Genomic DNA, 23,623 nt, shown 5'->3' on the forward strand with positions numbered 1-23,623 from the left:
CATCTATAAAAAGGGAGCCATGATGCAGAACGGTTGTTGTGTATTATGAGGTCATGGCAGGTCGCTCAGAGAAGCTGTGCAGGAGGTGGGAAGGTGTTTCTTTCAACTCCCATGTTCATATATAAGAGGAAAGGGACTTGAAGCGAAGGGGGGAGAAACACATGTTACTACACTACTACTACGCTCTACACTGAAACATTTTTCCTTTTCTTATCTTTGAATATTTTTATCTTACAGTGGAAAAACAGTGTTGACAGTCAGACCTCTGATTAAGTCTGATTCATTAAGTCTGCTTGTTTCCCCTATTGCCTTAAAATGTGTTAACACAACTTATTAATGAACAGTGTTGGGACTAACGCGTTATTAAGTAACGCGTTACAGTAACTACGTTATTATTGTGGTAACGAGCACGGTAACTAGTTATTATGCCAAAATCAGGAACGCGTTACTCGTTACTGGGATTTAGATAGGGTCGTTACTCGTTACTTCGTGTGGTGGCTATCACGGAGCTTCCACAGATTCAGTAACGTTAGCAAGTGGTGGAGGCCAGCAGGTGGATGAGGGAAAAGAGACCCGAGGCGGCCGCCGGTCCAAGTGTGAACTGAACCTCAGGTAAGAAGTTATGACCTGCAGTCTCTCTGGGTCAGATATGAACCAAGTTTAGGTGGAGTTTATTTTCGTTATTCTGACTTTCTCCGTACTGCGTGCTAGCTAGCATGACGGAGTTTCTATACAGCTGGGTGGTGCTATGAAGTTAATGATGTTGAACTTTATTTTGTTCATAAGTTATTAGAGTTGCCAACCGTCCCGTCTGGTATTCAGAGAAAATATTACGCGTTTCTTATTGAGGTGAAAAGGAACAGTTTGTCCCGTAATTCAGCTACAATGGAAAAGACACAAAGCTGGAGTTATTCTGTGTCTTTGCTGCACAGCTGCCTCTCCTCTCATTCTCTCCCCCTCCCTCTCCCGTTTCTACTTCAATCATGAAACTGATCAATGATCAGCTGATCAGCTCTCTTGTTTGTTTATCGCCCACTTTGCGCCGAAAGAGGAAACCAGCGGATGTCGCGCTAAACAACAGCAGCACGTTTAAGCTTGATCAGCTGTTGTTAGAATTTATTTAATATTAATTTCTAGTATCAGCTGATGTTTGCTGGAGCCACAGCTGTAAAGCTGCTGGTCATGATATGGTTTGGTTATCTGGTGAGAGGGAAACATGAAGATGAAAGCAGGAGATGTCCTTACTGAATCATCAGAGCTGTGATGGAGAAACAGGTTTACCTTTTAGGTGACATGGATGAGTTGAAGTTATGAACTGTTTCTGAGAGACAAATAACACCAGGATCCTTTTCTAAGCAGCTGACAGCTGGTAACTGTGCAGGGGCGGGTCTAGCAAAGTGTTGCCAGGGGGGCATGTAGGGCATTAACAGGGAAAGGGGGGCACAAAGAAATACTTTTCTTTCTTATTCTCATTTAAAATGTCTAGCTTTTAAAAAATAATTATCTGAATATTACAACAAACGATTGATAGATTGATGCATATATACCATCAGAACAGTGAACATCACTGTCACAACAGTGTTTATTTTCATTCAAAGGCTTTATGATTTTTCCTATAATGGTGGGCCGGTCTCTAGTCAAAATGCCCAGGACAATTTTCTGTCCCAGTCCAGCCCTGTATGCAGCTCATCTGCAGTCTGGTGTTACCTACATCTTCCTATTCAGAAGGCAGAATTTCCGAGTTCTGAGTACAATCGAAAGCACCACGACTGCAGTTTTTGTGTTGGATGTAAAAGGCGCACATGACGCTGTGACGTAGGCTAGAATCATGGCAGCAGTCAATGACGGTCCAGGCGTGGGATTTCTCTCGTGGAAATATGCACATTATCTTTTTCTTTCTATTGGTAGGTGGCACAGTGCACTGTGGCAAGTAAGCAAGCTAGAAGACTGCAAAGTTATGGGAGCAACACATTAACAAGAGAATTCTGAGTAAAACCAAAGTTACTTTCCCTAGTAACTAGTTACTTTGAAAGTAACGAGTAACTTGAAGTAACTGAGTTACTTTTGAGAGAAGTAACTAGTAATGTAACTAAGTTACTATTTTAAAGTAACTTACCCAACACTGTTAATGAATAATGAGTTCTAATGTAAAACTAATCATCAGGTTTGCTGATTCTGAGACTTCAGTGTCAATATTATGCGTAGCTATCAGCTACATAAAATGCAGTCTTGAGATCCCTTCTCAGGCACTTCCCCTATCGACCTCAGGTGACCTTGATAGGCTACACGATAGGGTGGGGCAAGTGGTTTCCCCTTTAACCCCCGGTGATTGTAATGACCCGCACCTTGGCTCGCATGATGACTCACATGATCAACAGTGGGTCAACAGTCACTTCGAAAGCGGACGACACTCACTACGGTTTTAATACCCGAGACTCTCAACCCTCTGTTTTTAGAACTTGGATGAGAGCTGAAACATCTTCACAAATTCCTTGCTGACAGTTTAACCAAAAGGCATTTCCAGTGGAAACTGGCCGACATATCCTGAGTATAACCATGTATAATATCCACAAAACTTAAAAAGAGGTTATACACACACAATACGGTAATGTTATGTGCAAGCCCAGTACGTATTATTCCGTGAGGCTCCAGACTACGGTAGCCGTAATGCTCTGACAATCCATCAAGCGGTGCGGCTTCGTAGCTTAGCAAAGTTGTACTAAAACATTTTTGACAGATTTTTTAACCGTGTATCACATAAAATCAGTTGGAGGTCAGTAAACACAACCAGAATTCATACATAAGGCGCACCAGATTATAAGGGGCACTGTCGATTTTTCTGAAAATCAAAGGATTGATTTTAAGTGTGCCTTATTTTCTGAAAAACATGGTAATAACGACGGCCTGCTTGCATGCTCTACCAAAAATAGTGCTTTGTTGCGTATCTGACGGTCGAAAACCAAACCAGTTCCACACCACTGAAGTTGCAGCATTTTTACAAACCAATTCTGGTTCATCTGTTTCATTCAACGATCCGCCTTCGCCCTTCTCTTTCTCCGTCGCCACCATGCTTTTTCTGCCATGTGCATATGAAAACAAAGGCACTGCACATGTGCGTTTTTTCATATTCTATTGCGATATTTCATTTTCTTATCGTTGCCTAATATTATACTTGTATTACCGTGAACAGTATGATATGGCCCAGCCCTACTCACAAACTAACCCCAGAGCATGAGAGAAACTGAAGTTTTACACAAACTGAAAGCTGAGAATATTCATCAAGAACCTTTACTGCTCAAAGCAACACATTTCCAAAAATGCAACTCTTACTGTGAAGTCAAACAGACAGTATCTGGTTTGCATTGTGCTCTTCATAGTTTTACTACTGCTTAGCAAGCAGTTGGAGAGTGTTTGCAGACAAGTCAGCAACTCCCATGCAAATTACCAGCAACCGTGGCATCTGCTAGCAGCAATCAAGTTTTTGGTACAGCATTGCTCTCTCCTTCTCTTTCTTATCAATTTCACCGACTGACAGCAAGCAAACCTGCAACAACTGGTCAGGGAATACTCATTTTTCCATAGCAACCAGCTTGGTGGTTGCCAACCAGGCTCTAGGCCCCTGTGGCTGAGGTTTAATGTGATATTGTAGCTACTCTTTTTACCATTTGACAGTTAAAAATATGCGTGTGTGGTGACTGAACTTCAACATAGAAAAGAACTGTTCTCAATAATATGAAAAGAAGCAGTAATAGCTTAACTTTCCATCTCCTACTTATGCTTTTTGAATTGTATTGAATTGCTTTTTGAGTTCAATTTCAGCAATATAATTCAACTAATTTCAAGACTTTAAATTAGCGGAACTCGGGTGAATTACTGTTTTATTTATTTTCTTATTCCTGAAGTGATGTTAATGATAAATTCAACAATTTTTCACTGAATTAAATTTAAAGTAATTTTCATGCTGAGCACTACACAAACACGTCTGCTCAAAGTACAACATTAGCAGTCTTAGCAGATGTTCTCACTGCAGAATGACAACATCTGCCAAGTCTCAAAGCAGCTGTGAGGCACAGTAAATAAACCCCACTAAAAATACTGGCGCCACAAACACTCCAACTTTCTGAGCTTATAAAAAGTGCATCATCACTAAAAACCTAACTATGTCGATCATTTTTAATTGTGTTTAATGGATTTTTCGCAAAGCAACAAACCTATTTATGGCGTTGCATTAGAAGTTACAGCGGTGACATTTTCTAAAAGATGCCCTATTCACCTTCCATGTATTGCCCTCCTCAGAAACTCATTTACGGATTTAAGTGTATCTTTGCAGAAATTTCTCTTAGTGAGCACTTGGGCTTAAAAAAAGAAAAAAAACTCGCAGAACACTGAGTAATGTTGCTCACTAACCTTTAGGTGATCCAATTGGAGCTTCGCTGTGGGACTTCACTAGGCGGCCATCAGTGTAAGGGCTGCTCTGGGATCCAAATAATACCTCAGGGCTGGTCGCGTCTCCCTCTTCCACCCTGTCCTCCTCTTCCTCTTCTTCATTGTCCTCGTCGTCCTCTGCCACCTCCTCCTGTGTGTCGTCTTCTCTTCGGTCCAGCTCTGATGTCTCATCCTGCCTCTGTTTCTCCTGTTGCTTGCTGTGATTCTCAATTACCTGTTCAACAGATAGAAAAACAAGGTGAAACCTTGGTGAGCTTAAGGCTGGTAACCTCCCCAGAACACATAAGGCGTACAACTCGCTTAGATGAGTAAACTAACGTGTTGGGGGGTTTTTTTGCAGCTGCTACATGCTTGAGAGAAATGCAAACTGTGCAATTTTGTAAAATTTCCCCTCTTAAAGATAAAATGCATAATAACTCTATGAAAAGAAAAATCTTTCAATTTGTTAAAAGTTGTCCTTACCTCAGTTAATGAACACACTATCCTTAGTAAATCTCCAATATTTTAATTTCAGCAAATGCAGCAAAATCTGAAATAATCTTTAAAAAAGCCATTGAATTGTTTGCGCTCAAGGCCACAACTTGTACCATTTCTTTCATGGCAGGCGGCATAGTTTAGAGAGGAATCTATTTTAACAGGAAGTTTATTTTATGTCTGCAGCATGTATGTTGTCCAGACTCTTCAGAGAGGACACATCACCCTGGCAACCAAGACAAGGGCGCTTTAAAAGAAGACTTTACCATGACATTCCTTTAAAACTAACGCTGTAGATTTAAGGGCCTATCCAAGTCATTTTTAATGATAATTAATCGTGTATTTCAAATGATATGTATGTTAAAACAATAGAAATGAAGTGTTCATGTTGTGAGCTTACCTACCAACACCTCCAGCCTTCAAATATGAACCTATTTGCCCTTTAAAAGTTGCTACATATTATTTATGGACACAAATAAGAACATGTAAAATAGCAGAGATGAAAAACTGTTTGGGGCAGGGATAGCTCAGTAGGTAGAGTGGTGGCCCCATGATCGGAAGGTCGGGGGTTCAACTCCACTGAACGGCTACCCTGAGGTACCCCTGAGCAAGGTACCGTCCCTACACACTGCTCCCCGGGCGCTGCATTGGTGGCTGCCCACTGCTTCACTGGGTGAATGGGTTAAATGCAGAGGAATTATTTCCCTATGAGGACTAACACATACACATAATAATGATTATAAATAATTAAACTGTGTTCAGGAATATGAATAAACGCTAGCAAATGAATACCCAGAAACAAAAGAATCATTAGTATTTCACAAAATACACTGAAGCAGTGTTGATTGGTGATGAGTGCTTCCTTCTACACAGACATAGGAAAATGTGCTACTGCAGTGGAAAGACATCAATCAGGCAAAACTGCTTTAAAGTAGTTTACCTTATTGGCTGTTTCCATGACCACCTCGATGTTGAGGTTCTGCGCAGCCATGGCCAGCAGCTCGTCGTCGTCATCCCCGACATCCCAGGCGTCGCTCGTGATGCTCTCAAACTCCTGGAAGGTGGTCGCCTTCTTGGGCTTGCCTGGAGTGGCTGGAGGAGGCTTGTTGCCTGCTTTGATCAGACTGAAGGACAGAGAAAAAAACAGGATAATGGGGGAAAAAAAGAAGTGGTTTTCGAAAAAAGAAGAGAAAAGGGATGGGTGCAGAGGGTGAGAGAAGGAAAGAAAACAAGAGAAAAGAGAATGTGAGATGAATAATTAATTAAAATTAGGAATTAATAAATGAGCTAGCATTTGTCGTTCACATATTGTAAAATATTTCAATTTTACACAAAAACACTCAGCTTAGCTTTATTTTAGTAAAGCTAATCCCAGTACAAATCAAAAGGACAGCTTTTAGGTCAAATCAATAAGCAAATCAATATGAGTCATTCTTCAATTATTAATGACTGCTACCTTTTTATTTTATAAACCAAATAAACAGTTCTTCTTACAGGGACAACATTTTGGACGCCTTTCCAAGTCAGTAGGATACTTTTAATTGCAAAAGTGCCGCTTTGACAGACACAACAGCTTAAAAGAGTGCTGCAGACAGCTGTGTGTCTGTCCATTCATTATGTAATTTTCACTTCAAGTTTGATCCATGTTTAGGCTGTGATGTACGCACAGCATGGTTTTACCGCTTTCTACTTTCTGTTTCCTGAGGTAGGTCGTGGTGTATTTCGAAGCATGTTTTGGATCAGTTTCACTTCCTTGACTGACTTCTTCATAATTCTATCCACAATCTGCAGCGATTTAGCGGAATCCCTTCGTCTCTTTCTATCCGTGTAACGCCTGCCTGTGCAACAGCATGCACACAGGCCCGAAGCGGAATAAATTCCACCCCCATGCTGAACACTTTGCAAGGTGTTCTTTTCATATAACGCTGCTCTGTTTTTTCCCCCTCCAAACATATCTTTGGCTTATTTTACAGGTTTAAGGATTACTTCAGATCACCCTTGCGTGCAGACCCAGTTCACGAATCAACCCAGTGTGCGAATTACCACATGTACAAAAGCACACACGTGCACAGAGACACATTAACTGAAGTACATCATTAGCTTAAAAGTTTCATTGAGTTACTTAAAATTTCTTTGAGTTACTTTATTGAGGCTGCAAGGATACAGTTTAATTTAGCTCCGTTTTCATCTGTAACACAATTTTTTGCTATTTGCCTACAAAATCCTAACTGCACGCTGCTTGACATGGATCATGCGGCGTGTCTGTCAAATGCTGATTGGCTGACGAGTGAGCTGGAACAGGGAAGTGAGCGGCAGCGGTGTTTACCAGGAATGGGAAAAGCATCAAAATAACATGAAGGACTGACAGCAGCACAAGCAAGAAGTGTACAACAGACCGGTTGTACCACATTTTTGACACTGCCCTCATCTGACAACAGACACTCTCTGCAGTCTGAAGATGCACACGGTCTGCCAAAGCACTACCACCCCCGAACTGTAATTTCCCTATTACAAAGACGGTTATTACCATAAGAAAGAACCAGGAGACGTGTACACGTTGGCCAACTTCCATCCTAACTCAAAAGAAAGGGAAAGTTTGAAAACACGCAAATTAATTTCAACCCTCTGTGGAAATCTAACCGAGTAAACATTAATCAGAAGAAAGAAAAGGGTTATTACTGAAGAGGAGACTGTGTTCCCCTCTATTTGAGTGCGTGTATGAGAGAAATCCAGAGAGAAAAAGAACTCTACACTATGTCCTGCTCAGAAGTGAGTTTACTAAAGTAAATGTGAGTGTAAGTGACAAACCTCAAGTGAAATTATAAAATGAATGGACAGACACATTGCTGACTGCAAAACTCTTAAGCTGTTAAGTTTGTCAGAGGAGAGCTTTTAACTGTATTCTCATCAGTTCTGAAGTCATTACCTATGGTCTGGCATACTACACCAAACCAATTAAGTAAAAGATAAACCAGTAAATGACTGAAGTAGATGTGTTTTGCTTTGTTAGTATTCTATTAAAAAGAGAGAAAGGATCTAGCCATTTCCTGTTGTCAACAAAGTTTTCTTTTTCTTAAAACAAACAAACAAAAACAGTGAGCTCACGATAAAAAGAAAAATGGTTTTTTTTGCAAATTGACAGAAAATTATTGTTTTTGAAATAAAAATAGTCTGGGTTTTTGTGATTTTACTCATTTATTTCTTACAGTTGCAAGCCCACAGCCCATAGAGCAGTGCTGACAGGCGTTATTTGTTACACTAGCACTTCTTTGAATGCTACTCTGAAAGAAAGGGGCACAAGTTGTAAGTGTTTTTCAATAGTTTACAGGACACTAGTATTAACGGTCCAGTTCAGGCCACTTAAAATTAAGCTGTGCTATACTGTATGTATGCCATGAAAGCTATGATTTTAAACAATATTATTGGTATCTGCCTAGACTTTCATAAATGCTGCACCTCTACTAATGTTAGAGACACTGCTAATGCCACTATATGGTATGCTATACTATTCTACAACACACTGGACATCTGTGTAGACAAACTTCAAGGCCCCACTTTTATTTTTTGATAATGTGAAACTTTCTTTTGTCCACACGGAACGATGTTTCTCAAATTACTTTAAAGCAATTTTTGATATTAATCCAAAACCAAAAAAAATAAGAAGTCAATATTTCCGACACCAATACTGAGACTTTCAGCTTAGAGACAGCCTATGGAAGGGAGAGCAATGTGTTATGATTTACAAGATGAATCATCAATATGAACATTTTTTAATGAACACTAAATATTTATTTTCCACAATAATTAGCTAACAACAAAACAGACCTTTCAGCTTTTCATGTATTTTGAAGTTGGATTTTGCTTTAGACCTGGAATTTGATTGTGTTTTCCTTTAAAGGACTTTGGGTCAAATTCTGTTTAAAGATATATTTTTATAGTGCTCTTTAGTGCTGGGCGATATGGAAAAAATATTTATCATGATATGAATTATTTTATATCACGATAACGATATATATCATGATATACCACCTGACCTGTGGTCATCTAGAAAGTACGCAGTCTGTAAACAGCGAGTGCCGAGGGTGCAGTCTTTGTTTTGAGTTACCGTAAAGTATGTCGCAAATCCGGGTGCACGTACAGCAGCACCAGCTCGCAAACCACGAGACAGAGTTTCGTTGCGAAAAATATCATTTTTTTATACTTTATTTTCTCTTGCATAAAGTTAAGAGCATGTATAGTGAGAAGACAACACTAATATATTTGCCACAGGCTATTTAACCCTTTAAGACCTACCATAGAACCAAGTCCGCCAGAGCTTATCTTTATGTTTTTACATGCTGTAGTCCCATTTGTGGGAGCATTTCAAGTTTCCATATATCAATACAACCGTTATAGCCCAAATTTTAATAATATGTATGCATTAAGTCCATAATAACTACATAAATTGCAAAAAAATTGTAGTGCAATTAACTACAAAAACAATTGAAAATCGTTTTTGTTTAGTTTTTTACATATATCTCTAGTTAGAAAAAATTAAGAGGTGTATCCCTCAAAACTGTAAATACAAAATACTTTCCACCCACGAGAAATTTATTTTGAGTGTCTTCATAGTTTTATTTTTGAGATACACTAATTTTTTATATACTACAGGAAAAATGAAAATAAATATTATAATGCATCAAAATAAACTATTTCCAACAGTGTAATTTGAGTTCTAACCATCCCAGAAACTATACAGAAAAGCATAAAGTCTAACATGACTAAAAACACCAACAAAGGCTAATAAGGCCCTTTCGCAAAAATGACGTCACTTCCAGTTTCGGGCAGGTAATGGCGGACATGCAATAGTTCGCGTTGACGTATATGCCAACGTAGGAAGTGCTATGAACATCAGCAAAGCGTGTTTCTGGAATATTATGTTTTTGCTTTTTTCTTCTTATACAATTTTTGCAAAGCTATATGTGGAAGGAAACCGTGACCTAGGACAAGCTAATGGCATAAGATGTAAGTACAACTCCTCCGGTTTCACATGCAAAAAAATTTATTGCACTACCTTACGTGGTTCCAGTTCTACAGGGATTTAAAAATAGTTAGGTAAAACGGAGTGTGCCTGCTCCGACCGGTTGTAAAGGGTTAATTATATATTTTATGTAATAATATCTAAAATTTGGGTTAGAAACGATAGAAGACAAATGGCAAGATAGACACTTTTCTATCCTCCACACGATATATATCGTCATATCGCCCAGCACTAGTGCTTTTTGAGATATATTTTCCCTCATTTCCAATAAAAATAATCTTTTTCAAAACAGTTTAGTGGGATACATACTGAACCTTGAGGACAGAAACAAGGTATCTCACCAGTATTGATCCAATACCAATACCAGCTTTGATACCAATACTACTTATATTAGAATCAACCGTTTCATCACTATTGATTATACTCTATTGCAGACATGGACACGGAGAGCTGCTATGCTCCAACCACACATGAGCATGTATAGTTGGAGCACTGTAATGACAACTCTCCGCAGACAATCACAATTAACAGACAGGCACGCAGACGTGCACACAGACCCTTGTGCCCACCATCTAATGATGAAATTTACATCACTTGGAGCCTTAGTGGACATGCAGACACAGAAAGTATAATCAAGGCTTAGAATTGCTCAACTTTCTTCAACTTGTTTACCCAGTCACAAAATGACTGGACTTTCTTGTAGAGTCACTGCCTCTGTGGTCATTCCAGTTCTGCAGTTTCAAAGTGCAAAACAGAAGATTACCAGAATTATAACTGAAAGACTTGACAAATGACATTACACACATTGAAGTAACTGTAAGTAATAATAGGCTCAACCCAGCCCATGATGTCACAGATGGTATGTTCATTCGTCAGTTGTGTAATGGAAAAACATATACGTCCACATTCGTCACTGGGATGTGGCTAAAAATACAGCAGCCATTCAGCCACACCTGAGCGTTTTGTGCCGTGACAAACTGAGGTAGAAGAAATCTATCTCAGCACCAATACATTGGATAAAACAGGCCTACCTTTAAATAAGCTGAAATTAGCCGCCTTTTTAAGTGTACATAAATTATTTTCCCCACAAAAAACATTGCTGCTCACAGGATTGCGTTTTCACAAGGTCCGGTAAACTGAAGGTGCAATAATGAACATTTCAAATTGGTCAAATTGCTCAAGTAGCCTACTTATAGCATTTGAGCCATTTATCAGTTATCTCACAAAAACTGATAAAAAAAACAAACAAAACAATCTGCTTATGACATAAAGCAGAAAGTGCTGGTTACTAGGGCTGTGCGATATGACCAAAATCATATAACGATATAAATCACAAAAATGTAACATTTTCTTTAAATTCTGTGAATCTCGGGCAGCTCGACTTGCGGGAAGTGTTTCCAGCTGCGCGTCATGTAGCTGGAGTCGAGTGTTTTAACAGATGCATGAAACTATACAGTTTTAGACATAAGTTGTAACGGCCGCCGTTTTCTTTTTGAGTATTTATACACGGCGTGCTGCGGGGAAAAGCCTGTTCTAACGTTTGAGTCTAAGGTTTATTTTTTAGCACCTGGCGGCTCTTTTTTTGCTTCTCATCCGTAAATAATCTGCTCTTTCACGTGGTTCAGTTTATTTTGAAAAGTCTCAACAGGATCTTGAGCTTTATGGTGAAAGGTTTATGTGGAACATAAACAAGCGGACACGCGATGGTGTTACCATCGTTGTTGCTAACCACAACGCATAAAAACAGGCGCTTGTCCGTCTGTAGTGTGGTTATATAAAATATAAGAGAAAGAGAAGTTTAAGAAATTAATATAGCCACTACAGTGACCATCAAAACGATGAAAGAATATTGCTGTAAACAGTTCATTTTGCGACACCACGAAACAAACGATAGCGTAAAATGAAACGATAGACGTTTTTATATCGGCATCCGATATATATCGTTATATCGAACAGCCCTACTGGTTACTGTGGGAGAAGGCAATGATGGTCGATGGTGTTTGCAGGGAGGCATTAACCAAAACAAAGAAGTAAACTAGAGAAATAAGTTAATCCCCACAGTAATTTTGTGTTATCACACAAACAGAGCCACACCTCCATGTAATCCTTCAGGAAGGCGCCAGACAACCAGATTTGATGTGAATGTAACCTAACAGCAGGGTTCACCCCGTCTGCCGTGTGTATCGTCCACCAAACAGACACACTGACTGACAGCTGGAGTATAGACAGGGTGAACAGAGCAGAGACAGCAGAGGCAGAATCTTTTTTCTTTTGTTATGTCAAATTAATTTTGTGCTGGCAAAATGTTTAAAAGTAGTGTGAAAAAGAGCTGAAAGACATTTAGGTATTTTTTCATGATTTCATGAAGTAACCCCCCCCCCCCAAAAGTGGTAAGCATCAATAAAACATCGGTTTCAGCATCTGATACAGATGGAACAACTGAGACAGATCATTGATTTTAAACCTTCAGCAGAAGGCAAATGATTTCTGCTAGTGACAACAACAGAACTCAAGCAAAAACAAACAAACAAAAAAAACAAGTATACAGTTACGTCCCATTCAAAGAGAATGACCTAATCTAAATGGATAATAACTTTTTTTCCAAAACCAACCATTATTAACACAAAACAATAATAATTTCCCATGGTAGGGACAGTTTTTTTTCTCCACTCAACAGTACATCACTTTTTTTAATCTGAAGCAAAGTACCGGGTCGACATCAATTGGGCTTTGAAGTCTAGTTTATCACATGACACAAAAACTGACATTGGGCCAGAGAACTTCACCAAGATCACATGGTATTTATTTTTACAACAAGGAAGTCGGTTTAACTTACTTTGCATGAAGGAGCGGGTCGAAGGGTGGATGCTGTGCACCGTACACATGCTGAATGCTGAGGAAGTGGAAAAGATAGAATGGAAATGAATGAACTATTCGATCACTGGCTGGCAAGCTAGCATGTTAGCTTTAAGCTATTTAAAACAATACCAGTTTAAACTGCAGGAGTGAGACTCCGTGTGACCCGAAGTGCAATAATTTGCCGTGAGACCTTGACTACTCGTGTTGTGAAATAGTTACTGTGTCATTAGTTACAACTCTGCGACGGAGTACTGATGAACTATTAGCCACTGTTAGCAGCCTAGCTCTTAGCCTAGCTAACAGTTGCAAGGGGTAAAATGCGTCTACGAGACGTTTTTACCACAGACGTTGGCCAGTGACAAGAATGGGAACTTTGTCCAACAGCAAAGCCCCAACAATCAAAGTGAAAGTTGGCGTTTGAAGAGCAGCAGCGCAGCGTCAGCTGAGTGAAGCTAGCTACGCTAAGCTAACAAGCAGGAGGGAACACGTCACTCACCTGCCAGGAACCTTCGCTGCATTCCTTTTCCAGAACTGTTTTTTGTTTCCGTCGCTCGACATCTTCCCGCAGCGGTCCACTCAGTCCTAAACTAAAACAACCCGACGCTGTCGTTATCTCAAAAATGTTAAATGTCTGTTTATTTACACCAGCTCCCCTCCTCCAAAACTCAGAAAGCTGCCATGTTGATACTGCCTAATCGGCAAGTAAACGCGACTGTGATTGGCTGGGGTGACACTTCCTCACTGTAACCCAATCACAAGTGAGATCTGGTTGTCGGTAGGAGCATTTTTTTAATAGGACGCTGACGTCATGCTCCACGGCCTTTGCTGTGTTGACAGAAACTCCGACTGTGAATCAAAGAGACCCTCCAGCATCAGGACCAGAGGGAAGGCATACAATATCACCAACGAAAATACATGGACAGGATCATAGGAGGGTTTTTTGGATATTTAGAAATGTTCATATAATATGTATACATTGTTTTTCAGGCAGAATCTTTAAATAGATCGGTTCTCATACAATTTTTGTAATATAAATCTGTAGTTTGTGTGATGCCATATATTGAATGTTGGTTCTCACTATGTATAAAATAAAGTCAGGTTTATTTTAGGCTTTTCAAACTTATTTTATGAACTTGGTGAACTGACAGGTGATTCTATTAATACAGGTTTTATGTGCTTGGGAATTTGGAAATTAAACTTGAATGATGCTTTTTTTGAGGCTATAATAAACAATAAATTGTCCTGGAAACCACATATCAACTAAATGTTTAATAAACTGGCTGTATAAAGTAATAGTTAATATTACAGTATTACAGCAAATGGATTATCATTGTGGAGTAACTATATGAATATGAGGATGACTTGACTCGGTAAACAACACGTTTGGCCTTTCTGTTCTGCTAAGTTCTAGCTCCGCTCATCAGAAAAATAACCCACTATTATTGTTACGTGTACATATCTACAGCTAGTGCGGTGCCAATGAAGGCAACCTGCATAAAGTTTAGTTTGTATTTGCTGTTTCTATCTATCTATCTATCTATCTATCTATCTATCTATCTATCTATCTATCTATCTATCTATCTATCTAGTGGTGAGACTTGCTTCTAGAGTGTGTTTTGTTAAAAGGCAAATGCTTTAAGTCAGAGTCAGTGTGCTCATATGTACAGGACAGGGAAAAACAAATGTTCTTTTGTTTTTTATTTTCACAATTCTGAGTAAAAAGTCAGAATTCTAACATTAATCAATTTTTCTCCGAAATTTGACTTTTTTTCTCAGAATTCAGACCTGTTTTTTATTTTTCCAGTGGCCCTAATCTTCCGTACACACGCTTACCCTTGTAGATACTTTGTTTTGAAATTGGTAGCCTTAAAGGTAAGAGGGCTCACTCTGCCCTAATTTTCCCTTTATGTTATTTACATTGTGAGTCATAATCAGTGGTGGATCGTTAAAATTTTACATGGGGGCAAAGGAGGGGCATAAGGTCTAGGCAGGGTGGCACATACCTCTTTAGAGAAGAATGTGAAAATCCCCTACATATAAATGGAGTCAACAAAGTTTTCCCAAAAAGGCTCTAAATTTATTTTTTTCATATTATGGTCACATTTCTATTTCTATTATCTTCCTTTTATTCTCTATGTTACTTGTTAAGCACCTTGGTATACCCTTGGTTTTAAGTCTGCTTTATAAATAACGTTTATTATTATTATTAGACCAGGTTGATTTTTATTACTGAGTGAGTCATCTTTCTCATACACGATCTTCATCCTAAGTCCCCCCCCTGCCTTTCCCTGACGGCTCAGGCCGACCGGCGTAACCACTGCAAACAGCGCAGACACTTGGCACGCGCGGGCGATAATAAAGTTGCAATGAGGAGCATCCAGCGGCGTAACGAGTCACACCTAGGATCGGTAATATGGAGAAACAAGTCACGTTACTGTCATCGCAGCTCTTTCAGAAGCACAGGCAGGTAGAAGTAGTTCTCGGTCGCAGTGTTTTGGCGTGGAAACCGGTTGAGAAAAGTAGAAAACCATGCTCGGGGACTTGTGACTCAGGTAAGTGTGACATAAGTGTAGGTTTCATGGGGGAAACTGACGAAATAGACACCGGCTAAACACATCAGTATTCATTTAACATGGCAAAGTGGAAACGTGAATGTGAATGGTATTTTAGAGCGCAGCATATTTGCCTATATGTTCATCCACTATTTGCCTTCAGGACATGAAACCATTGTTATATATGCAAAAAGAAAAAAACTGCAGCAGCTGTTTGGGCTCCTGATCAGAGTAGGCACATGTTGAGAAAGCCTCAATCAGGATATGAAGCTGTGGTAGTTCAGCTCCGTTCACTGACAGGTGCAGGTCACACAGGTGTGGGGGGTTTATTGTTCTTGTTGGGTTTTTTAAGTCGCAGGTCGTTAGCAGCCGGTGTTTCTAATGTGCAGCCTGCAGGGTTCACTGTTATGGGTTCACTGTTATTTGACATGCCCCCCTCCAGGAAGCACTTCATTCATTAATTCAGTCATGAAATGGTCCGGTGAGTTCTTTGAAAACGTTCACGGTGTCAGCTCGTTTAGAAAACACATTAAGCTTGGTCAGTATAACCTGGCGAGTTTGAGCAGGCAAGAGGAAAAGAAGAAGTCAGAGCCGGGATTGAGTTCTACCCTCACTATATCCACTTTACTGTAACTCCAGGCTGTCCAAACCAGAAGTCTGCTGCTTGTTTACAAGTTTAACCCAAGCATTGTTCTATTAAGTACTGCAGTTGTAAGCAGATCTACATAACCACATACTGCTGTTTCAGCTGTATGCATGCCATAAAAAGATGGCCTTCTACCCACACCAAGCTTGCGTGAATACCTTGAAGAAGTCTACAGATTGGCATTTTAAACTCAAAGACCAAATTTATTTTTATGTACAAGCTGTTGGGGATTTTAATAAGGAGCTTTATGGGAATCGACTCGCTGTCTTGGAGTCCAAGTGGCCACTAGTAGAACTGCAGGTTTTATCACTTTCAGGATGTGTTGCTGCTTGCAATACACACATGATATGAATAGTTCAGTAAATGAGAAAACCAAAAATCTTCGTTTTCAAAACTATGAACTGGTTTCACCATTTTTAAAAAACAAAAAAACAACAACAACATTTGCTGCGTAGTTGACAATTTCACACACTTCCTGACAAATAGTTGTAGTTGCAGTGATGTTTTTTGCAACCTAGAAGCGTCTGTTTCTTTTCTAGCTTACGACTGTCCGTCCATAGTTCCTTGCTTTTGCCTGGATGGCTTTCTCATTTCTCTTTCTCCCAGTTTTGATTACCTAACATATTTATCTTTTATGGTTTTACACCCAGCTGGTGTACTGTGGTCGAGATTAATTTACTGGATTAATGGCATGTGCATTCACTTCTCGTTGCTGTGGTTATCAAGCAGGGCTCCCAATTTTATTTTATTTTTTCCGCCCTTTCCCATCGTCGCATCAGACAACTTCCACTTAATCCGGACCCTCAGATAACCTCCAGAGGCTAATGTTTGTTCATCGAGATGAGCTCCCTGGTCTGCAATTACTGTACCACGATCGAGTAGAGTGATTACAGCTGGCTCCGCACACTTTAAATTTAAACCTGCCCATTGACCTTCCTCAAAGTGGTATCAAGCGCCCTATAATAACCTGCCATAAAGACTTCCATTTATTGAGTCTATGCTCAGTGTAACTACATCAAAATCCCTCTCCCACCCCCTAGTGATCTCTGTGACAAGAGCAGGTCGGCTTTATTGTGGAGTTGGGAAGCAAGCAAGGACACTTTGCCAGTGGGTTCAACATATAACACTTCTGTGGAGTGCGATTATCACAAGTACAGCCAGTACAGTGTGGTTAATCAGTGACTTTAATGAAGAAAAGGATGGTGGCTGGAATTTTCCCTCACGTAAACAAGTGCTCAGTTTCTGTGCTATCGCCAGTGACCTAACTGTCATAAACATTCCACACTTTTCCCTATCGCACTTGTGGTTGTCTTTCACAGTAGGGATATTCCAGATGAACTCAGTCAGGTCACAGTAGCAGCATTTTTCTTCATCACCGTCAATTTAGCTTTTGTAACTCCTAACTGGAACCAAGCTAGGCATTTCTGGGAATCTGTTGCGCGACAGAGACGGAAAAAAACATCATAGTCAAAAATGATTCAGCATGACTCAAGTTTGACAGATCCTCCCCAGCTTGTATATTCCATCTCCGCCCATAGAAGATTTTCCAGAAGATGAAGTTGACACCCGAAACCATAAATTGTGTTAACGTGATAATAATGATGTTACCACTTGACCTTATATGTGAATTTGTTTAAAACAGAGCTTCCAGATGTAAACTGCACACAGATACAGACGCAGACAAACAAAAGCCAGTCACTGAGATGGCCTCTGAGCCTTGGAGTAAATGCTCTGTCCACATAATGGTTGAGTCACTGCTCTGATGCAATTCAGATCAGAGTAAAGTCGTGAATAAATCATGGCATATGCTTTAGAGAGTGCTTCCCCTTCCCTCCAAATTACTATACTTAGCAAGCAATACTTCCTCAGGCCCTCTAAGCCTGAATGTCTCTCCCTGCCAGAGGGGGAGGTTTAGATTTTTGCTTTCCCATATGTCAGCGCTGCATAGACACCCGGCGTGCAGGGCTTCACTTTTATCAATATTGAAAGTATCGAAAATCGGCCTGAGACAAAGTTAAGAGACAAAGCAAACCTAGGCTGATTTTTGTCCATTAGTCAGACAGGACTACAACTCGGTCGCAAAGGGTTGTGAAAAGACAGAAATAGTGATATAGTGCCTTGTCACGCAATCAGCAGAGCCCTGCACTTTTCTAGACATTGCGCAACAAAGGTGCACATTAGGACGTAAGCCTGACATATTCAGATCAGACAGTAAACTGTGTTTAACCTGCCAGTACAAAGTCCACGTAATGCAGGGATGCACAGAGGTGAGAAAAGCTCAGGTAATAGTCTGTCTTCCATAGTCACTGGTGTCTCCGACCTGCTCCTGATCTACGTAGGCAGCTTCCTCAGCTCAGCTAACCAAATTATTATTTTTTTATCAGAGTAGTGAGGTGGAGGAGTGGATGTTGTGCGCTACTTGGGAGAAACATCTTAACATTGTGCAGAATGTGGATGAAAATGGCTTATGACAAGGGAACCATGTTATCATTGAGATAATGTTTACCATTGTCACAATCTGTTGGTTCAGAACATTGACGAGCAAAGTCGGTGTGTGTATATCTGTTGGTATTTGGTCAAAAGTTGAAATTTTGTACTTTAGCTATTATAGTCCATCCTGTGGGTGACATAAATGGCAATCCAAAAGTCTCTGGATTTATAAATTAAGGCTTTCAAAGCCCAACCATGCTTTTTACCCTATCCAGGGAACATCCTGGATAGATCACTAACCTGCGGCAGGGCTAACACAGAGGCCATTCACAGGAACATTCACGGTTTTTAGAATTTACAAATGAACTTAACCCTGCTAATTCCACGTCTTTGGACTGTGGGAGGAAGCCGGAGTATCCGGGGAAAACCACTGCAGATATGAGGAGAACGTGAAAAACCTACACAGAAAAGACCCCAGGCTGGACTCAATTTCAATTTTACAATAATACATATAGAGAAAAACTCAACAATCATATGACCCCCTATGAGCAAGCACGTTGGTGACAGTGGGAAGGAAAAACTCCCTTTTAACAGGAAGAAACCTACGGCAGAACCAGGTTCAGGGAGGGGCGGGGCCATCTGCTGCAACCGGTTGGGGTGAAAGAAGGAAGACGAGATAAAAGACATGCTGTGACTAATAACAAATATGATTCAATGCAGAGAGGTGAATGAGAAAGGTGACTGAAGAAGAAATACTCGATGCATCATGGGAATCCCCCAGCAGCCTACACCTATTGCTGCATAAGTAAGGGAAGATTCAGGGTCACCTGGTCCAGCCCTAACTCTATGCTTTAGCAAAAAGGAAAGTTTTAAGCCACATCTTAAAAGTAGAGATAGTGTCTGTTTCCCGAATCCAAACTGGAAGCTGGTACCAATCCATCTAATAAATAATTATGGATGGATTTACACCTGTTGGTTACACTAGATGACAAGGTGGGGCGGAGACCTTTAGGTATCAATCTTTTTGTAATATGAATGTCTGCACCACATGCCGTGACCATCCATTAGTACAGTGGGGCAAAAAAGTATTTAGTCAGCCACCGATTGTGCAAGTTCCCCCACTTAAAATGATGACAGAGGTCAGTAATTTGCACCAGAGGTACACTTCAACTGTGAGAGACAGAATGTGAAAAAAAAAATCCATGAATCCACATGGTAGGATTTGTAAAGAATTTATTCGTAAATCAGGGTGGAAAATAAGTATTTGGTCACCTCAAACAAGGAAAATCTCTGGCTCTCACAGACCTGTAACGTCTTCTGTAAGAAGCTTTTCTGTCCCCCACTCGTTACCTGTATGAATGGCACCTGTTTGAACTCATCATCTGTATAAAAGACACCTGTCCACAGCCTCAAACAGTCAGACTCCAAACTCCGCCATGGCCAAGACCAAAGAGCTTTCGAAGGACACCAGGAAAAGTATTGTAGACCTGCACCAGACTGGGAAGAGTGAATCTACAATAGGCAAGCAGCTTGGTGTGAAAAAAATCAACTGTGGGAGCAATCACCAGAAAATGGAAGACATACAAGACCACTGATAATCTCCCTCGATCTGGGGCTCCACGCAAGATCTCATCCCGTGGGGTCAAAATGATCATGAGAACGGTGAGCAAAGATCCCAGAACCACACGGGGGCACCTGGTGAATGACCTGCAGAGAGCTGGGACCAAAGTAACAAAGGTCACCATCAGTAACACACTACAACGGCAGGGAATCAAATCCTGCAGTGCCAGACGTGTTCCGCTGCTGAAGCCAGTGCATGTCCAGGCCCGTCTGAAGTTTGCCAGAGAGCACATGGATGATACAGCAGAGGATTGGGAGAATGTCATGTGGTCAGATGAAACCAAAGTAGAACTTTTTGGTATAAACTCAACTCGTCGTGTTTGGAGGAAGAAGAATACTGAGTTGCATCCCAAGAACACCATACCTACTGTGAAGCATGGGGGTGGAAACATCATGCTATGGGGCTGTTTTTCTGCCAAGGGGACAGGACGACTGATCCGTGTTAAGGACAGAATGAACGGGACCATGTATCGTGAGATTTTGAGCCAAAACCTCCTTCCATCATAATAATAATAATAATAATAATAATAATAATAATAATAATAATAATAATAATGGATACTTTATTGATCCCCATGGGGAAATTACTTGTTTTTCTCTGCATTTGACCCATTCACTCAGTGAAGCAGTGGGCAGCCCAGTAAGCAGGCGCCCGGGGAGCAGTGTGTAGGGACGGTACCTTGCTCAGGGGTACCTCAGGGTAGCCGTTAAGTGGATTCGAACCGCCGACCTTCCGATCATGGGGCGACCACTTTACCTACTGAGCTATCCCATCAGTGAGAACTTTGAAGATGAAACGAGGCTGGGTCTTCCAACATGACAATGATCCAAAACACACCGCCCGGGCAACAAAGGAGTGGCTCCGTAAGAAGCATTTGAAAGTCCTGGAGTGGCCTAGCCAGTCTCCAGACCTCAACCCCATAGAAAATCTGTGGCGGGAGTTGAAAGTCCGTGTTGCTCGGCGACAGCCCCAAAACATCACTGCTCTCGAGAAGATCTGCATGGAGGAATGGGCCAAAATACCAGCTACTGTGTGTGCAAACCTGGTAAAGACCTATAGTAAACGTTTGACCTCTGTTATTGCCAACAAAGGTTATGTTACAAAGTATTGAGTTGTATTTTTGTTATTGACCAAATACTTATTTTCCACCCTGATTTACGAATAAATTCTTTACAAATCCTACCATGTGGATTCATGGATTTTTTTTCTTTCACATTCTGTCTCTCACAGTTGAAGTGTACCTCTGGTGCAAATTACTGACCTCTGTCATCATTTTAAGTGGGGGAACTTGCACAATCGGTGGCTGACTAAATACTTTTTTGCCCCACTGTATATCATTCCACCTGGCCAAAGTGGGGGGTGCGACCTGATCAGCAGTGCCGTACGCATGTCTCCAAAAGCAGCAACCGGAGCTGCAGTGAACATAAATATTGAAATCATAGACTGTGACTTTTTAGCATAGTAGAGAACTAGCAGCATCACTGGCACCACTCTTCTCCTGTTACATCTTCCACCTTGGTTGTCCTTTCCTCTCCATCTGTTTACCTAAGCGTTGGCTTAACAAACCCATTGTGCCTGGGAGAAATCCACGTCTTGTTTGACAGCTCACTGCCATGTGTACCCAGGCAGATCTGCGCTTTGTAATCTAAAGCTGGTGCTCAATGCACAGCCCTGTCTGTATGCTGAGAGACGGCTGCAGAGGGAGGGAGGGGGAGAGATACAGAGAAATAAACACTGCCAGAAAGCGACAGCTGGAGATTGGGTAAACTGCGCAGGTTTACACTGCATCACTGACAGCAGCAATGCAGGATCTGTCATTACGGTGATTGCTCTGTTCACCTGAGCTTTGGGTCAACAGGAGGAAAAGCTAATCACGCAGTAAAGCTGCATGATGATGTGGCACTGATAGCACCAAGCTATTTGAAAGCTTTGTAATATCAGCAACAGTTTTGGTAACTTTCACACACTCAGCTAAATCTTGTCTCATCTTTTGCAAACACATGTGACTAGGAAGGCTCGGGATCGAAGCAGAAAACGGAATAACATAGAAACAATACAAACAGGAGGGAACACCTAAGCATTTCCTTAAGCTTGCACTGGCTTGTCCTCTAACACACTGTCAGTGCCACACCACACTATAAATAAAGGGATTACATAGTGAACCAATGTGTAAAGGGAGGGGTGCCGAGAACAGCAGCAGAATATGAATATGATGACAGCTCATTGTTGTCAGAGGACTGAAAGGAGGCAAGGGCACGCGCCGTATTCTCGGAGATATCATAAACACAAGCGAAGTCTCCCGTGGACGTGCACGAACGCATAGGGTTCGCCGACTCAAGATCAAAATTCAGAGGAGCCGTGTCTAAATCTGTCGTGTATTTCACAACTCGAATTGAGGGGGGCTGAGGAGAAAATGTCCGGGGTGGCGTCACTTCAACGCCCGAGTGAAAAACAGCTGGGGTGTGACAAGGATTTCAGACGTTGCGTTGACTGTGTAGGAGACCGGTGTGTTCAGCGGAATCCAGTCGAGCAGGATGCCATCTTGCTTTAGGGAAGCAGGATGAGCTGGATGGATCACGAGCCTCACACATGCACCTGTAGAGACGCAGCTCCTTGCTGATCGAACTGGTTTTTATCAGTTCAATCTGAATTAAAGGTGCTGCCGCTAAAGTAGCTGCAAGTCTCGGGAGAAAAAGGATTATGTTGCGCCACAGGAATGCCTATTAAAGCCCAGCAGCAGTGCTTCACACTAACATTTAATACACCTCACTGTATCGCATGTGTGTCAGGCATATTACCAGAAGTGTCTGGCCTGCTGGATGGCTTTGCAAATTGTGGAAGTGAGAGATTAGGACTGTTTTGTGCATTTCACTGTATTTCACACTTTTTGTTGTTACACACTGATCAAATCTTAAGAGCTGTTGTCCAAACTTTAGCAGGGGTTTGAATTGTCACATTTGCAGCCATGTTACTAAGAGACCACACCAAATTAAGGCAGCACGACCTTATGCTGACCTTCTTTGATCAGGGATTATATATGGCAATATCATCAAGGACCACTCTCACCCCAGCAACCAACTGTTTGAACTATTACCGTCAGGCCGACGGTACAGGTCACATAAAACCAGGACAAACAGATTCAGGGATAGCTTCTTTCCCAGAGCTATCACCGTAGTAAATAAGCACAAAAACAATTGAACCTATTCCATACCGTCACTGTCATTATATTAATGCTGCTATCCTGTATATATTGTACATACTATTGTTTGAGTACTTACGATTGTTTTTTTTTGTACTTTTTATATTTTACATTTATATTTATTATTGAAACTTGCACCAAGGGAGTGGCACTCCAATTTCGTTGTACTCTGTACAATGACAATAAAGGCTATTCTATTCTATTCTATTCTATAGTATTTCTTTGCGATCAGTGTGGATAAATGAGACATAATATTGAGAAATTGCACTCACCTTACTTCAGACTATCCTGGCTGTTTAGCATCTGTTTTATAAATGGTGGGTATATTAAATGTGGACTATAAAACACTGACTTTTGTGAGCTATAATACTTGAGA

The 23,623-nt window shown here is 40.8% G+C and overlaps 2 protein-coding genes across 2 annotated transcripts in view; one reads left to right on the forward strand and one right to left on the reverse strand.

The window, feature by feature from the left end:
• The window catches only part of tbc1d22a (TBC1 domain family, member 22a), a 163,649-nt gene extending 150,161 nt beyond the window's left edge, over positions 1-13,488 (reverse strand). The window contains exons 1-4 of the mRNA XM_085375485.1: positions 13,296-13,488; positions 12,777-12,833; positions 5,861-6,044; positions 4,408-4,660 (exon numbers count right to left, since the gene is read on the reverse strand). Of these exons, the coding sequence (XP_085231611.1) occupies positions 4,408-4,660; positions 5,861-6,044; positions 12,777-12,833; positions 13,296-13,357 (556 nt within the window). The 5' untranslated portion in view covers positions 13,358-13,488. The remainder of the gene's footprint in view (positions 1-4,407; positions 4,661-5,860; positions 6,045-12,776; positions 12,834-13,295) is intronic.
• A 1,648-nt stretch (positions 13,489-15,136) lies between these two features.
• Positions 15,137-23,623, forward strand: part of cerk (ceramide kinase) — a 51,598-nt gene continuing 43,111 nt past the window's right edge. Inside the window, exon 1 of the mRNA XM_085375663.1 lies at positions 15,137-15,351. Within this exon, the coding sequence (XP_085231789.1) occupies positions 15,213-15,351 (139 nt within the window). The 5' untranslated portion in view covers positions 15,137-15,212. The remainder of the gene's footprint in view (positions 15,352-23,623) is intronic.

Source organism: Diplotaxodon limnothrissa, linkage group LG17 (assembly GCF_057381915.1).
Source record: "Diplotaxodon limnothrissa isolate DT_005_m linkage group LG17, D_limnothrissa_male_GT1.1, whole genome shotgun sequence".
NCBI lineage: Eukaryota > Metazoa > Chordata > Actinopteri > Cichliformes > Cichlidae > Diplotaxodon > Diplotaxodon limnothrissa.